This window comes from Delphinapterus leucas, chromosome 6, assembly GCF_059928025.1.
Source record: "Delphinapterus leucas isolate spDelLeu-1000000601 "Yukka" chromosome 6, BTC_Dleu_Yukka2, whole genome shotgun sequence".
NCBI classification, from domain to species: Eukaryota; Metazoa; Chordata; class Mammalia; order Artiodactyla; family Monodontidae; genus Delphinapterus; species Delphinapterus leucas.
The window spans coordinates 82,152,974-82,170,921 of NC_143134.1; the positions used below are offsets into that span (position 1 = coordinate 82,152,974).

The 17,948-nt window shown below is 38.4% G+C and overlaps 1 protein-coding gene across 7 annotated transcripts in view; it reads left to right on the forward strand.

Annotated features, from left to right (window-relative positions):
- Positions 1–304: 304 nt before the first annotated feature.
- The window catches only part of VPS13A (vacuolar protein sorting 13 homolog A), a 273,758-nt gene continuing 256,114 nt past the window's right edge, over positions 305–17,948 (forward strand). For 6 of the 7 annotated variants that reach the window (XM_089913319.1, XM_089913320.1, XM_022573468.3 and 3 more), the window contains exon 1: positions 305–749. In XM_089913319.1, the coding sequence (XP_089769445.1) occupies positions 650–749 (100 nt within the window). In that variant the 5' untranslated portion in view covers positions 305–649. The remainder of the gene's footprint in view (positions 750–17,948) is intronic. The other variant, XM_022573470.3, reaches the window with a different exon arrangement.

Consider the following 17,948-nt stretch of genomic DNA (forward strand, 5'->3'; position numbering starts at 1 on the left):
AGGCACCGAGACACTCAGGGGGGTCGGACCCAGGAAGCCGGCAACGCCCGGGCTCTGCCTGTACCTGCGAATCTGTAATAAAAAGTGAGCGCTCCCTGGGACCCCCTCGGGACGCCTCCAGCCTAACAGAGAAAAGGCTAGAATCCGACGCCTGCTTCACTTAGGTTTAGCACCTCCCCGCCCGGGTGGGGGCGTGTCTCCTCGGTTAGGGGCGGGGCGTTCCTGGCCCGGAGTAACCGCTGCGACCCCTGGCGCCCCGTCCTCGTCTCCACTCCCGGCTCCGGACTGCCGGTGGGGCGGGGTCGTAAAACGCCTGGGAACTCCAGGTACTCGTCCCGTTGCCAGGCGATGGGGGGGAGGAGGAGGGGCTGAGGAGAAAGAGCAGCGGCGCTCCGCCCGACAGGGGAACACGTAGGAGAGGCGGCCGCGCAGCCGCCCTATTACCCTTCGGGGCCTCCCGCTCCGACCCAACCCTGGAGCCTGAGCTGCGCATGCGTCGCGCGAGCGGCCGCCTCCGCCTCTAGCAGGGCTGGCGGCGAAGCTGAGCGTCTGGACCCGCGGTCGGAGCCGCCCAGGAGCCGGTGAACCGAGTGGTCTCGTCAGAAGGGCACGGGAGGGCAGGCGCACGAAGAAGGAACGGCTGAGAAAAATGGTGTTCGAGTCGGTGGTCGTGGACGTGTTGAACCGGTTCTTGGGGGACTATGTGGTGAACCTGGACAAGTCCCAGCTCAATCTGGGCATCTGGGCAGGTAACGAGACCGCCGCTGCCCCTCCATCTCGCCTCCCTCCCGGGATCCCGTTGCCGGAGCCCGGCCCGGCCTTTGTGGGGCCTCGGGCCCCTCGCTGCCACCTGCCGCCGCCCTCGTTGGGGTCAGATTACATAGAGCCGGGCTGCAGTTGCGGGGCCTCCGCCGGCAAGTTATTTTTTTGCCGGAGGGAAGTGGGGTCTCGGGTGCGGGATGAAAAGGGCCCCCTTTTTCCGCTGAGGGGACCCGCAGTGGACTCCAGGGTTCTGGAGTTCACATTCCACAGAGGCGCCCTTTTCTGCCTCTCGCGGTCGGGTTTCAGCTGTGCTGGGCGAGGGGCGGTCACGAGACACACCTGGACTTGGTCTGGTCCCTGTCATTTTACCCCCCTTGGATTGTGACGGAGGCCCCGGGCAGCCCACGGAGTGTCGCACGCCGCCTCGCACATGAAAGCAAGGCGCTGTGACCGAAGACGCTCTCTTCCTTCCTCGCCCAGTCGCCGGGTACCGCTAAACTGTGCTGGTTTCTCGGCTCCCCTTTCCGGCCTCACCACCTGGAGTCCCGGTGGCTCGCCTGGGTTCGGCTGATAACACAGAGTGAAAACTCCTGGGCAGAATTACTCGAACGGTTGGTTGTGTGTTTTCAATTCACGACCTGACCCATCAGGGTGTCACGCTTGTTAAGGCTTTGGGGTTTTGTGGGTCACAGTGAGTTACTGAATTTTTTAAGAAACTAGGTGCGCTGTGCAGCATCTCCGACCTATAAAAGACGGGAATGAACTTGTCCTTAGGTTGTTGAGATGGTGAAGGACCGACGCTTTACTTTGTGTCCGTTTATTCTGGTGCGCTTCCTTATTTGGAGTTTGATTTTCAGTGCTTCCACTGTTTTTGTATTATACTTTTATCTATTTTAAACACCCATTAGAAATTAGATTCCTTTTCTTTATGAAATGCGTCTCCCAGGCCAAAGCTAGAGTTAATTTTTGTGTGTGAGTAGTATATTGTTTCTTTTTTTAAAATTTTACTGTTCTTGAATATGCCCCTGCAGCCTTCTTCTAAAGTACTTATTTATCTTAATATTTCTTCTTTATGAAATAGTGTAAATAGGTAATTTAGTTTGATAAAGAAAACCTCTTGTTACTACTGTTGGCATCTAGTACCTTGATAGCGAGTGGGACTACAAGAACTAAGGACATAAATGCTAGCTCATCACTCTGACTAGTACCAGAAATTTGCAGATGGTTTAAACTGTGTTGCTTCTCATTTGCAAAATAAAAATGATGAAAGTGGTCTCCACCTACCTCATTAGGAAGCCTTGAGAACATTGTGTTGTGCTTTGACCTATACTGGAAAATGGCTTCTATATTCAAGGTGGAGGTTTGTGTGGAGTGTGATTTATCAACGGATTTGTTCATTTAAAATTTGCATACACTAAATTCACTCTTGTGATGTACAGTTCTGTCAGTCTTGACAAATGCAAGGAAGCAAGTATCCACCACCACAATCTTGATACAGCAAAATTACATGAAGACCTCAAAATTTCCTCTGCTGCCCCTTTGTAGTCTCCCACCCAACCCCCATCCCTTCTCCTGGCAACCCCTGATCTGTTTGTATCCCTACAGTTTTGCCTTTTCTAGAGTGCCACATAAACGGAATTATGTGGTATGTAGCTTTTGGGGTCTGATTTCTTAATTTCACTCCTTTCACTTATACAAATGGATTTGAGAGGCATCCATGTGTTGCATGCATCAGTATTTCATTCCTATATTTTTGAGTAATATTTTATTGTATCGATGTCCTGTAAATGTTTATCCGTTCACCAGTTCAGGGACATTTCAGTTGTTGGTGATTATGAATGGAGCTACTATAAACATTCATATATACGTTTTTGTGTGGACATAAATTTTTATTTCTTTTTGGGATTTCGAGGTTCCATGGTAAGGGAATACTTAATTTATATGAAACTATGGAACTGCTTTTCAAGTGGCTATACCATTTTGCTATCTCACTAACATTGTATGGGTGTTTAGTTGCTCTACACTCTCACTAGCACTTAGTATTGTCATTTAAAACACTTTTTTTTAGCTTTTCTAATAGGTAAATAGTGGTAAAGCCTTGTGGTTTTAATTTGTATTTCCTTAGTGATTGAGGGTGTTGAGCATCTTTTCATGTTATTCCTTGCTGTTTGTATATTTCTGTTGGTGAAATGTCTGTTCAAATCTTACTCATTTTAATTGGATTATTTTTCTGTTGAGATTTAATTCACATACCATTAAATTCACCCTTTTAAAATATACAATTCAGTATTTTTTAGTAGAGCCACAAAATAGTGCAACTGTCACGCTATCTAACTCCGGAACATTTTCAGCACTCCAAAAATAAATCTTATACCTATAAACAGTCAGTACAGATTTATCCCCACCCTTCCTCTGGCAACCACTAATCTACTTTCTGTCTTCTGTGGATTTGCCAATTCTGGACATTTCATTTAAATGGAATCACAGGGGCTTCCCTGGTGGCGCAGTGGTTAAGAATCTGCTTGCCAATGCAGGGGACATGGGTTCCATCCCTGGTCCGGGAAGATCCCACCTGCCACGGAGCAGCTAAGCCTGTGTGCCACAACTACTGAGCCTGCGCTCTAGAGCCCGCGAGCCACAACTACTGAAGCCCGCGCGCCTAGAGCCCGTGCTCTGCAACAAGAGAAGCCACTGCGATGACAAGTCCATGCACCGCAACAAAGAGTAGCCCCTGCTTCCCGCAAGTAGAGAAAGCCTGCGCACAGCAACAAAGACCCAACACAGCCAAAAATGAATAAATAAAATAAAATAAATAAGTGGAATCACAATATACATGGCCTCTTTTTCTGGCTTCTTTCCCTTAATTTTATATTTTCAAGGTTCGTTTATATTGTAGCGTGTATCAGTATTTCATTCTTTTTTGTGACTAATATTCCATTATATGGACATAACTCATTTTGTTAATCCATTCATCAGTTGATGGACATTTAAGTTATTATTTTTCCTTTTATGAGTAATGCTGCTGTGAACATTCATGTACAAGTTTTTCGTGAGCATATATTTTAAATGCTTTGGGTGTATACTTAGAAGTGGAATTTCTGAGTCATATGGTAACTTTTTTAGACTTTTTAAGGAACTTCCAAACTCTTTTCCAAAGTGTTTTCTTATTGTTGAGTATTGAAAGTTCTTTAAATATTATGGATACAAGTCCTTTGTAAGATACGTGATTTAAAAATACTTTCTCCCAGTCTTTTCCAAGTCTGTCTTTTGCAAAATAAAAGTTTAAAATTTTGATCAATTCCAGTTTATCAAAAAATTTTTATGTCATGCTTTTTTTTAATTTTAATTTTTTTATTTTTGGCTGTGTTGGGTCTTCATTGCAGTGCACGGGCTTCTCATCGCAGTGGCTTCTCTTGTGGAGCACTGGCTCTGGGCGTGTAGGCTTCAGTAGTTGTGGCTCGAAGGCTGTAGAGCACAGGCTCAGCAGTTGTGGCACATGGGCTTAGTTGCTTCACAGCATGTGGAATCTTCCCCGACCATGGCTCGAACCTGTGTCCTCTGCATTGGCAGGTAGATTCTTAACCACTGCACCACCAGAGAAGTCTCAATGTCATGCTTTTCATGAGTCAGTTATATCTGTGAAATCTTTAACCCAAAGTCACAAAGATTTTCTCTTATGTTTTATTCCAGAAGTTTTATAATTTTATATTTTACATTTTTGTAAATGTAAAATTTCTGATCCATTTTTGTGTAAAGTGCAGTATAGGTTGAAGGTTGGGGTTTCTTTGTTTGCATGTCGATACAAATGTCCAATTTTTCTAGCACGAGCTGCTTAAAAGAATATCCTTTCTCCATCGAATTATCTTTGAACGTTTGTAAAAAAATCAGTAGACTTTATATTTTATGGGTTTATTTTTGAACTGTATCTGTTTCAACGATCTGTGTGTCCATCTGTTTACCTATACCATGCTTATCTTGATAACTGTAACTTTATAGTGTCTTGAAATCAGGTAGTGTGATCCCTCTAATTTTGGTGTTTACCACATTTTAAAAATAATGTGTTAGTGTTTTATGTATCAAAGTTGGTTATATTTTGTTAAATGAAGCTTTGAATAATAGCTAGAATTTTAAAAAATTCTTGGAGAATTTAAAAAGCAATAGTTTTTGTTTGTTTGTTTGTTTTTTGCGATACGCGGGCTTCTCACTGTTGTGGCCTCTCCCGTTGCGGAGCACAGGCTCCGGACGCGCAGGCTCAGTGGCCATGGCTCACGGGCCCAGCTCCGCGGCACGTGGGATCTTCCCGGACCAGGGCACGAACCCGTGTCCCCTGCACCGGCAGGCGGACTCTAAACCACTGTGCCACCAGGGAAGCCCAAAGCAATAGTTTTTTGATAAACTTAGAGGATTAAAAAATTCTTTGAAAATTTCAATAATGGAAGCTAAATGCTACATAGGAAAAATGTTAAGATGATGGGCTTAATATTTTATGGTCTAATATCAGAAGGATCTGTTAGTTTTAAATGTATGGTTTTGCTAGGTTTCTGTGTAATCAGCCAATTTCACTATTGGCATATGAATCGTATGAATTAGTATACAGGAGTTAAATGGATGGTTTCATATCTAATAATGGAAAAATTGTTTCAGAGATGGCTCTTTGGAAATTAGAATTCATTTTTCCTTAGAAACATTGTTATATATGAATGGAGTTTACAAAAACTAATTATAGTGCAGCAGAACAGTACTACTATACTGGGTCCTGCACAGTATGTAGACTGAGTGCCAGAAGCATCTATTTTGTGTAAGGAGAAAGATGAATTGAGTTTTTTCTCAAACTCTTGGCAAATTCTGATGTTGGTAAAGTATACTTTTTATACAGTGTTATTTACACCCTTCCACCCACCCTTCCCGTGTATCACCTATTTAGGGAGGTGGTAGTATTTATACTTCATAGACTTCATCTGAAGTTTGCCTTCCTACTTTGCTAAACCATCTAGCATTTAATATTTCCTTCAAGAGCTAGGCTGCGTCAGAATCAGTCATACATGCTTGTTAGAAATACAGATTTTTTTGGAACCACTTCCCAGACATTATAATTCATTTATCTAGAGTAGGACACCAAAAAAGTTTTTTTTAAAACAAATGACACGGGATTGTGATGTACAACTGGGTGCATTTGAAGAGCACTTTCAGGGCAAAAATACTAGAAATTCAGGGGCAGAAGTAATAGTAAGTGTGGCTTGTATGATAGAATTATCATTTGTAACATAGAGCGTACCTCTTAATGTTATAGTTTTCCTTCTCACTTTCTTGTTGTTTGCTCCAGAATTACAGTACTTGGGCAAATTAAAAAATTTTGTTATGCCTGACATCTTTATGTAACATTAGAAACTCAGATTTCTTCTTCTTTTTCTTAAACTAACTTGCATATTCTATTTTTGAAATGGTAATCTCTCAGTTTTCTCTTTATATATAGTCTTATATTCAGCGGCCTCTTAATGCATACCCCCAGTATAACAGTAACTCTATAGGAAGATGAAGATTCAGCCAGGGCACTGTTCCTGATTTTAAGAAGTCATTCTTCTGTGATAGGAATATACTGGGAAACCAAACAAATGATTGTCTAGTGGAATTGCCAATTAAATATTGGTTTTTCTTTTATGTTCTTGTTACCGAACCAAATTTCCGTCTGCTTGCTGGCATGCAGTAAAGCCATTCTACTGACACCGGATTGTGGTAAAAGAAAGTGCAGCATTTATTGCAGGGTGCCAAGCAAGGAGTCCAGGGCGGCTAGTGCTTAAAAGACCTGAACTCTCCAAAGGCTTTCAGGGAAAGGTTTATAAAGACAGGGTGAGGGAGGGATTTGTGAGGTATGTGAACAGCTCGTGGACATTCTTCTGATTGGTTGGTGGTGAGGTTATTGAGAGTCAGCATCATCAACCTGGAGGTTCCAACCAGTCTGGGGTCTCTGTGATTGTGGGCAGCATACAGTTAACTTCTTCCACCTGGTGGGGGTTTCAGTATCTGAAAAACAGCTCAAAGGACATGGCTCAGAATATTATCTATAGCCCTTGAGGAGGAACTAAAAGTCCTTGACTTTGTTAATGGCTAACTATTATTATTTTGCCTTGCTTGACTGTTTTCCTTTCTTTCTGCATTTTCTCAATTCTCTGATTAAATTTATTCTTTGACTAAAGTTTTTCTACAGACAAAAGGCAGGCGGAGGACATGGGTGGGTGTCTATCCTGGGAAGGCCTCATAGGGTCCTGCTTGGTTACATTCTAAGATACTTTCATAAAACTTTAGAGTTGAAAGGGGACATTTTATTATGACAAGTAGTCAAACATACATCAGTGTTACAAGATTTTACAGTCTATATCCATATACCCACAATCTAGATTCTACCATTAATTGGATATTAACAGTTTTACTGAGGTATAATTGACAAATAGTAAAATGCACATATTTAAAGTTTACAGTTTGATAAATCTTAACACGTGTTCACCTAGGAAATCATAATCATGATCAAGCTAATGAACATATCCATCATGCCCAAAAGTTTGCTTGCCCACACCCCCAGAGACATCCATTATTACTACTTTTTCTACCGTACATACCTCTATTTCTGGTATGCTGAGAGGTTTTGTTCAAGAATGTGTGTTGGATTTTGTAAAGTGATTTTTCTACATCTACTGATATGATCATAGGATTTTTCTATGAGCCATAGGATTGCATTGATTTTTGAATGTGGAACAAGGCTTTAATGCCTGGAATTAATCCCACTTCACCGTAGTATTATTATTTTTATACATTGTTGGATTCAACTTTCTGATATTTTATTGAGGATTTTTGCATCTATGTTCATGAAAGATATTGGTCAGTAGTTTTTCTTTCTTGTAATATTTTCATCTGGTTTTGGTATTAGGGTAATACTGACCTCATAGATGAGTTAGAAATGTTCATATGTTATCTGGAAGAGATTGTAAGGAATTAGTGTCATGTTTTCCTTAAATATTTGGTAGAACATTAGTGAAACCATCTGGGCATTATGCTTTCAGTTTTGAAAGATTATTATTGATTCCGTTTCTTTTATAGATATAGGCCTATTTAGATGATTTTTTCTTGTACGTGTTTTTGTGGAGTGTATTTTTCAAGGAATTGGTACATTTCATCTAAGTTATAACATTTGTGGGTGTGTTTATAATATTTCTTTACTAATCTTTTAATGCCCGTGGGATCAGTAGTGATGACCCTTCCTTTCATTTCTGATATTAGTAATTTGTGTCTTTTCTCTTTCTTCTTAGTTAACATGGCTAGAGAGTTACCAGTTTTATTGATATTTTCAAAGAACCAGGTTTTGGTTTCATTGAAATCTCTATTGATTTTCTGTATTGAATTACATTGACTTCTCTAATTCTTATGATTTCTTTTCTTCTTACTTAGGATTTACTTTGCTCTTCTTTTTCTAGTTTCCTAAGGTGGAAGCTTAGATTATTGGTTTTAGATCTTTCTCCTTTTCTAGTATATGCATTGGATGGTATAAATTTCCCTCTAAGCCCTGATTTGCTGCATGTCACAAATTTTGATAAGTCATATTTTCATTTGACTCAAAATATTTTACAAATTTCTTTTGAGACTGCTTCTTTGACTTATGTGTTATTTAAAGCTAGTGTTTATTTAATCTTCAGATATTTGGGGATTTTCCAGCTTTCTTCCAGAAATCATTACGATTTCTAGTTTAATTCCATTGTGTTCTGAAAGCAAACTTTGTATGACTTCTGTTCCTTTAAATTTGTTAAGGTATGTTTTATGGCCCAGAATATGACTTGGTTAATGTTCTGTGTGAGCTTGAGAAGAATATGTAATCTGCTGCTGTTGGATGAAATGTTCTATAAATTTGTTATATCCCTTTATTTTTAATTTGTCTGTGTCTTTATATTTAGCATTGGTTTCTTGTCTTGCCATTTGTGACAACATGGTGGACCTTGAGAGTATTTTGTTAACTGAAATAAGTCAGATGGAGACAGACAAATGCTATATTTCACTCATATGTGGAGTGAAAAAAACAAACAGGGACTTCCCTGGCAGTCCAGTGGTTAGGACTCCATGCTTCCACTGCAGGGGGCATGGATTCAATCCCTTGTCAGGGAACTAAGATCCTGCATGCTGTGTGGTGTGGCCAAAAAATTAAAAACAAACAAACAAAAAACAAAACCAAAGTAAATGAAGAAACCAAACCAATCAAAAAATAAGTATGCAGATACAGAGAATAGAATAGTGGTTACCAGAGGGATAGGGGTTGGGGGGAGGGCAAAATGGGTAGAGGGTGTATGGTGATGTATGGTGATGACTGGAAACTAAATTTTTGGTGGTGAGCAAGCTTTTATACAAAAGTGGAAAAATAATTTGTACACGTGAAACTTATATAATGTTACAAGCCAGTGTTACCACAATAAAAAATAATTTAAAAATAAAGTGGGTTTCTTGTAGACACCTTGTAGTTGGGTTTGTTTTTTTATCCACTCTTATCATGTCTCTTTTAATTAGTATGTTCAGACCATTCACATTTAATTTAAAATGATTATTGATACAGTCGGGTTAATGGATTTATATTTATCATAGTTGTAACTTTTTGTTGCATGTCTGTCTTTGCTTTTAAAAACCTCCCCCTCTTTTTCTTTCTCTGGTTTTAATTGAGCATTTTATATGATTTAATTTTTTTTTTTTTGATCATTGCCTTAAAATTGCAGTATACATTTAAAATTTAGAACTAATCTAGGTCCACTTTCAAATAATACTGTCCTGCTTCAGGGATAGTGGAGGTATCTTGTAGTAGTATTCCCTTCCATTTCTTCTGCTCCTTCATAACATCGTTATTATTCATTTCACTTATCCATAAACTGTACTCAATGTACTGTTGCTATTATTATTTAGAACAATTTTCCATTAGACCTTTAAGAATAAGGAAAATAAAAGGCTTAATTTTACCTTAATTTATTCCTTCTCTAATGCTTTTGTAGGTCTGAGTTTCTGACCTCTATCATTTCCTTTCTTTCTGAAAACTTTTAACATATCTTGCAAGGGAGGCCCACTGGCAACAAATTCTATCAGTTTTTGTTTGAGAAAGATTTTATTTCTCCTTCACCCCCATCCCCATTACAGATTGTGGTTAAATACATACAATATGAAATTTATCATAACCATTTTTAAGTGTACAGTGGCATTAGGTATATTCTCATTGTTGTGTAACCATCACCACATCCACCTCCGGAACTCTTTGTCTTGCACAACTGTAATACTGTACCCATTAAGCAGTAACTACACATTTTCCCCCCCCTCTGCCTCTGGCAACCACCATTCTATTTTGTGCCTCTATGAATTTGACTATTCTAGGTACCCCATGTAAGTGGTATCATGCAATATTTGTTCTTTTGTGTCTGACGTATTTCACTTAGCATAATGTCTTCAAGGTTAATCTGTTATAGCATATGTCAGAATTTCATTAATTTTTAAGCGTGAATTATGTCCCATTGTATGTATATACCACATTTTGTTTCTCCATTCATCTGTCAGCGGACACAGTGGTTGTTTCCACGTTTTAGCTATTGTGAATAATGCTGCTACAAATGTCTCTTTGAGTCCCTGCTTTCAAATATTTTTGGTATATACCCACAAGTAGAATTGCTGGGTCATATGGTAATTAATTTTTTCAGGGACCACAATACTAGTTTCCATAGCAGTCACACTGTTTTACATTCCCACCAGTGGTGCACAAGGGTTCCAATTTCTCCACATCCTCAGAAAGTCATTACTTTGTTTTGTTGGTAGTAGCCATCCTAATGGATGTGAGGAGCCATCTCATTGTCATTTTGATTTGTACTTCCATATTGATTAGTAGTGATTTTGAACATCTTTTCTTGTGCTTATGGGCCATTTGTATATCTTCTTTAGAAAAATATGTGCTCAAGATCTTTGGCCATTTTTAATTGGGTTGTTTGGTTTTTTGTTGTTGAGTTGTAGGAGCTCTTTATATATTCTGAATTAGATGTGTGACTTGTATATATTTCCTGTTCCATGTGTTGCCTTTTCAATGTTGATAGTGTCCTATGATGCACAAAAGTTTTTAATTTTGATGTCCAAATCTTCTATTTTTTATTGTTGCTTTTTGGTGTCATGTCCAAGAAATCATTGCCAAATCGAGGTCATGCAACTTTTTACCTATGCTTTCTTTTGAGAATTTTATAGTTTTAGGTCTGACATTTAAGTCTTTGATCCATTTTGAGTTAATGTTTGGATATAGTATTGAAAAGACAAATTCCAAACTGAATGATCTCAGTAGCCTTGTCAATAATCATTTAACTATATATGTGAGGGTTTATTTCTGGGCTCTCTATTCAATTGGTCTAAGTTTTTGTGTTCCAGCACCATGCTGGATTTTGTTTCGTTTTTATTGAAATAGAGTTGATTTACAATATTGTGTGTTTCAGGTGTACAGCATAGTGAGTCATTATTTTTGCAGATTATATCCTGCTATAGGTTATTAGTGGGTGTAATTCCCTGTGCTATATAGTAAATCCTTGTTTCTTATCTATTTTATATATAGCAGTTTGTATATCTTCATCCCATACCCCAAAATTGTCCCTCCTTCTGTCCCTCTCCCCTTTGGTAACCACAAGTTTGTTTTCTATGTCTGTGAACCTGTTTTGTATATACATTCATTTGTATTATTTTTTGGATTCCATATATAAGTGATATAGTATAATGTTTGTCTTTCTCCGACTTTTCACTAAGCGTAGTATTCTCTAGGTCCATCCTTGTTGCTGCAGATGGCCGTATTTCATTCTTTTTTATGGCTGAGTAATATTCCATTGTGTGTGTGTATGTATGTGTGTGTGTCACATCTTAATCCAGTCATCTATTGATGGGCATTTGGGTTGCTTCCATGTCTTGGCTATTGTAAATAGTGCTACTATGAACATTGGGGTGCATGTATCTTTTTTGAATTAGTGTTTTCTTTTTTTTCTGGCTATATACACAGGAGTGGAATTGCTGGATCATATGCTAGTTCTATTTTTAGTTTTTTTAAGGTACCTCCATACTGCTCTCCATTGTGGCTGCACCAATTTACATTCCCACCAACAGTGTATGAGGGTTCCCTTTTCTCCATATCCTCTTCAGCATTGTTGTTTGTAGACTTTTGATGATAGCCATTCTGACAGGTGTGAAGTGATATCTCTTTGTGGTTTTGATTTGCATTTCTCTAATAATTAGCAATATTGAGAATCTTTTCATGTGCCTATTAGCCATCTATATGTTGTATTTGGGAAAATGTCTATTCAAGTCTTCCACCCATTTTTTTTTATTGGATTGTTTGTTTTTTTGATATTGAGTTGTATGAGCTGTTTGCATATTTTGGATATTAACCCCTTGTCAGTCACGTCATTTGCAAATATATTCTCCCATTCCGTATGTTGTCTTTTTAGCAAGCACCATGTTGTTTTGATCACTGTGCTTTTGTTAGTACATTTCAAAATCAGGAAATGTGAGACTGCCAAGTTTCTTTTGAAGGTTGTTTTGACTGTGGGTCCTTTGAGATGCCATATGAATTTTTCTATTTCTGTAAAAAACATTGGGATTTTAATGTGGATTACATTGAATCTGTAGGTTGCTTTGGGTAGTACTGATATCTTAACAATATTGTCTTCCAGTCTGTGAATATGGAATGTCTTTCCATTTATATGTGTTTTTACTTTATTTCAACAATGTTTTATAGGTTTTGGGGTATAAGTCATTCTCCCTTCCCTCCCCCCCATTAAGTTTATTCCTAAGCATTTTATTATTTTTGACGCTATTGTAAATGGAATTTTTTTCTTAATTTCCATCTTGAATTGTTCATTGTTAGTGTATAGAAACAACTGATTTTTGTGTTTTGATTGTGTACCCAGCAACATGCTGAATCCATTTATTCTAGCAGGGTTTTTTTGTGGAATATTTGTTTTTCTTCATATAAGATCATGCTGTCTGTGAACAGAGAGAATTTTACTTCTTCCTTTCCAATGTGGATGCCTTTTATTTATTCTTCTTGCCCAATTGCTCTGGCTATGACTTTCTATGTTGAATAAAAGTGGCAAAAGTGGGCATCCTTATCTTCCTGATGTTAGAGGAAAAGACTTGTCTTTCACCATTGAGTATGATGTTCATTGTGGGCTTTTCATATATGGCTTTAATATATTGAGGCAGTTTCCTTTAATTCCTAACTTTTTGAGTGTTTTTATCATGAAAGAATGTTGAAATTTTTTTGAATGCATTTTCTTCATCAGTTGTGGTGATCTGTGTTTTTTCCTTCATTCTGTTAATGAGGTGTGTCACATTGATTGAATTTGTATATTGAACCATCTTTCCATTCTTAGAATGTTATACTGAGTAATGGTGTATAATTCTTTTAGTGTACCATTGAATTTTGTTTGCTAGTATTCTGTTGAGGATTTTTGCCTCAGTATCCATGGGGGATATTGATCTGTAGTTTTCCTGTGGTATCTTTGTCTGGCTTTGGTATCAGATTAATGCTGACCTCATATATTAAGTTTGTGGAAGTATTTCCTTTTCTTCAGTTTTTGGGAAGAATTTGAGGAGGATTGGTGTTCTCTTTTAAATGTTTGGAGAAGAAACTATCTGATCCTGGGCTTTTGTCGTTGTTGTTGTGGGTTTTTGATTAATGATGAAATGTCATTACTAATTATAGATCTGTTCAGATTATGCATTTCTTCATGATTCATTAGTGGTAGGGTGAGTGTTTTTAGGAATTTATCCATTTTATCTAGGCTATCAAATTTGTTGACATACAGCTGTTCATAGTATTCTTACAATCCTTTTTATTTTTGTAAAATTGGTAGTCCTATCCCCTCCTTCATTTCTCATTTTAGTTACAGTTGACTCTTGAACAATGCAGGGGTTAGGGGCATCGAACCCCCACACAGTCGAAAATCTGCATATAACTTTGCAATTGGCCTTCCATATCTGTGGTTCACATTCTTGGATTCAGCTATCTATGGATCATGTAGTACTGAAGTACGTACTTATTGGAAAAAAATCCACATGTAAGTGGATCCACAAAATTCAAACCTGTGTTGTTCAAGGGTCAATTGTATTTGACTCCTCTCTCTTTTTCTTGGTCAGGCTAGCTAATGATTTATCAATTTTGTTGAACTTTTTTTGTTTCTTGTAACAGCTTTTGACTTCAAGTCTGTTTTGTCTAATATCAGTATAGCTATTTCTGCTCTCTTGGTTATTATTTGCATGGGAAATCTTTTTTAATCCTTTCACTTTTGAGCTATGTGTGGTTTTGAGCTTTTGGTTTCATCAATTTTCTCTTGGTTTTCTGTTCTTTGTTTTGCTTATGTCTGTTCTAAACTTTATTATTTCATTCCTTCTGGTAGCTTTGGGTGTAGTTAATCTTTTTCTGTTTCTTTAAGATGCAAATTTAGGTTGTTGATTTGGGATTATTCCTTTTTTTTTTTTTTGCGGTACGCGGGCCTCTCACTGTTGTGGCCTCTCCTGTTGCAGAGCACAGGCTCCGGACACACAGGCTCAGCAGCCACGGCTCACGAGCCCAGCTGCTTTGCAGCATGTGGGATCTTCCCGGACCGGGGCACGAACCCGCGTCCCCTGCATCAACAGGCAGACTCTCAACCACTGCGCCACCTGGGAAGCCCATTTCTTCCTTTTTAATGTAAACATTTACTGCTATAATTTGTCTCCCAGGACTGCTCTTGCTGCATCCCATAAATTTTGGTATGTTGTTTCCTTTTAATTTTTCTTAAATTGTTTCAAAATTTTTCTTGTGATTTCTTCTTTGATTCATTGCTTGAGTGTGTTAATTTTCATATATTTGTGGAATTTTTTTTTTTTTGGCTGTGTTGGGTGTTCGTTGCTGCGCACGGGCTTTCTCTAGTTGTGGAGAGCGGGGGCTACTCTTCGTTGCAGTGCGCAGGCTTCTCATTGCAGTGGCTTCTCTCGTTGTGGGGCACGGGCTGTAGGCGCGTGGGCTTCCGTAGTTGTGGCACATAGGCTCAGTAGTTGTGGTGCACGGGCTTAGTTGCTCTGTGGCATGTGGGATCTTCCCAGACCAGGGCTTGAACCTGTGTCCCCTGCATTGGCAGGCGGATTCTCAACCACTGTGCCACCAGGGAAGCCCCTATTTGTGGATTTTTTAGTTTTCTTTCTGCTGTTGATTTCTGGATTCATTCCACTCATTCCATCATAAAACATAGCTTATATAATTTCAATCTTTTAAAATTTATTTAGATTCTTTTGTTGCCTAACAGTCTTATACTGGAAAATGTTCCCTGTGCACTTGAGGAAATTGTGTATTCTGTTGTTGGGTAAGGGTGTTCTGTATATATTTGTTAAGTTCAATTCATCTATTTTCTTGTTAACCTTCTGTCTGGTTGTTCCAACCGTTACTAAAGTTGTGTATTGAAGCCGCCTACTAATACTATAGACCTGTCTATTTCTCTCTTCAATTATGTTAGTGTTTGCTTCATATGTTTTTGATTTCTGATGTTTGGTGCATATATGTTTATAACTTTTATATCTTCTTAGTGAATTGACCCTTTTATCATCTTATAATGCCCTTTTTTGTTTCTTGTAACACCTTTTGACTTAAAGTCTGTTTTATCTAATATCAGTATAGCTATTTCTGCTCTCTTTTGCTTATTATTCACAAGGGAAATCTTTTTTAATCCTTTCACTTGTGAGCTATGTGTGGCATTAGACCTAACATAGAGGGATCCTGTTTTTGTTTGTTTTTGTTTTTTTAAATCCCTTTTGTCCATCTGTGTCTTTTGATTGGGAAGTTTAAACTGTTTACACTTAAAGCAATTACTGATAGGGAAGGATTTACTATAGCTGTTTTGTTAATTATTTTATGTCTTATGACTTTCTGTTTCTCTTTTTTTCTTATTGCTTTCTTTGTGTTCAATTTTTTTGTAGTGATGTGTTTTGATTCCCTTATTTCCTTTTGTGTATAGTCTATAGATATTTCCTTTGTGGTTCCACAGGGATTACATATAATATCTTAATGTTATAACAGTATATTTTAAACTGATACTGACTTAAATTCAATTGCATACAGTAACTTCACTCCTTTACAGCTTGCCTCCCCATCTTTGTTATTGATATAAAAAAAAATGACATCTTTATATAGTATGTATCTAGTAACATAGCTTTATAACTTTTAAATCTTTTTGTCTTTTAAACCCTGTAAAAGAATAAAAAATGGAGTTAAAAAGTTGAACCACAATAGTACTGGTTTTTATATTTGCCCATGTATCTTTGTGTATTGGAGAACTTTATATTTTTATATGGCTTCATGTTAGCACCTAGCATCCTTTCTTTTTAACTTGAAGGACTCCCTTTGAAACTTCTTGTAAGGCAGCTCTGCTGGTAATGAACTCCCTCAGCTTTTGTTTCTCGGAGAATATCTTAATTTTCCCCTCATTTTTTCTGGATATAATGCTCTTGATTGACAGTTTTTGTTTTAATTCAGCACTTTAAATATATTATTCCTCTGTTTTCTGGCTTACAGTGTTTCTGCTGAGAAATCTACTGATAATCTTATTGAGGATCCTATGTACATGTCAAGTTGCTTTTCTCTTGTTGCCTTTAATAGTCTCTCTTTGATTATTGTGTTTCTTGTTTGAGATTCTTGAATTTATATATCCATGTCTTTCTTCAAATTTGGGAGGTTTCTGGCTATTATTTCTTCAAATAAGCTCTCTACCCCTTTATCTGTCCTCCGTGTGGACTCCCATGATTAACAATATATTGACCCACTTAATGATGTCCCGTAAGTCCCTTAGCCTCTGTTCACTTTTCCTCATTTTTTTTTTTTACTCCTAACTGTATATTTTCAAATGACCTGTCTTCAAGTTTTCTGATTCATTCTTTTGCCTGTTCAAGTCTGCTTTTGATTTTCTCTAGTGAGTTTTCAATCCAGTTATTCCTTATATCTCCGTTGGTGTGTGTGTGTGTTTTCTACTTTCTTTCAAGACTTGTAGTTGATCTCATGTACATACAACATTGAATAAGGTTAAGGTGTGCAACATGTTGGTTTGATACATTTATATATTGCAGTATGGTTACCACCATAGCTTTAGCTGACACCTCTGTCGATTCACATCAATATTTTTCCTTTTTTTTTTTTTTTTTTTGCGGTACGCGGGCCTCTCACTGCTGTGGCCTCTCCCATTGCGGAGCACAGGCTCCGGACGCGCAGGCTCAGCGGCCATGGCTCACGGACCCAGCCGCTCCGTGGCATGTGGGATCTTCCCGGACCGGGGCACGAACCTGTGTCCCTTGCATCGGCAGGCGGACTCTCAACCACTGCGCCACCAGGGAAGCCCTTGTTTCTTTTTTGTGGTGAGAATGTTTAAGATTTAGTTTCTCAGCAGTTGTTGAAATATATAATACACTATTTTGACTATGGTCACCATGTGCTACATTAGATCTCCATAACTTAATTATCATAGTTGCAAGTTTATGTCCTTTAACAACATCTCCCCGATTCTCCCACATTCCAGTCCCTGGTAGCCACCATTCTACTCTGTTTCTACAAGTTTGGGTTTTTTAGATTCTTCACATAAATGATGTCATACAGTGTTCATCTTTCTCTGTCTGGCTTATCTCACTAACCATAAGCCCCTCAGAGGGAGTCCATCCTTGTTGTTTCAAGTTTGTTTCTTACTCATGGCTTAATATTCCATTGTATATATGAACCACATCTTTATCCATTCATCTTGATGACACTTAGGTTGTTTCCATATTTTGGCTATTGTGAATAATGCTGCAATAAACATGCAAGTGCAGAAATCTTTTTTCTTTAATCTTTTATTTATTTGGTTGTGCCAGCTCTTAGTTGCAGCAGGCGGGCTCCTTAGTTGTGGCTCACAGGCTCCTTAGTTGCGTCTCACTGGCTCCTTAGATGTGGCATGTGAACTCTTAGTTGCGCACGCATGAGGGATCTAGTTACCTGACCAGGGATCAAACCTTGGCCCCCTGCATTGGGAGCGCAGAGTCTTAACCACTGCACCACCAGGGAAGTCCCGCAGAAATCTTTTTGATATCCCATCTTCTTTGCCTTTGGATGTATATGAAGAAGTGGGTTTTCTGGATCATATTCAAGATTTTTT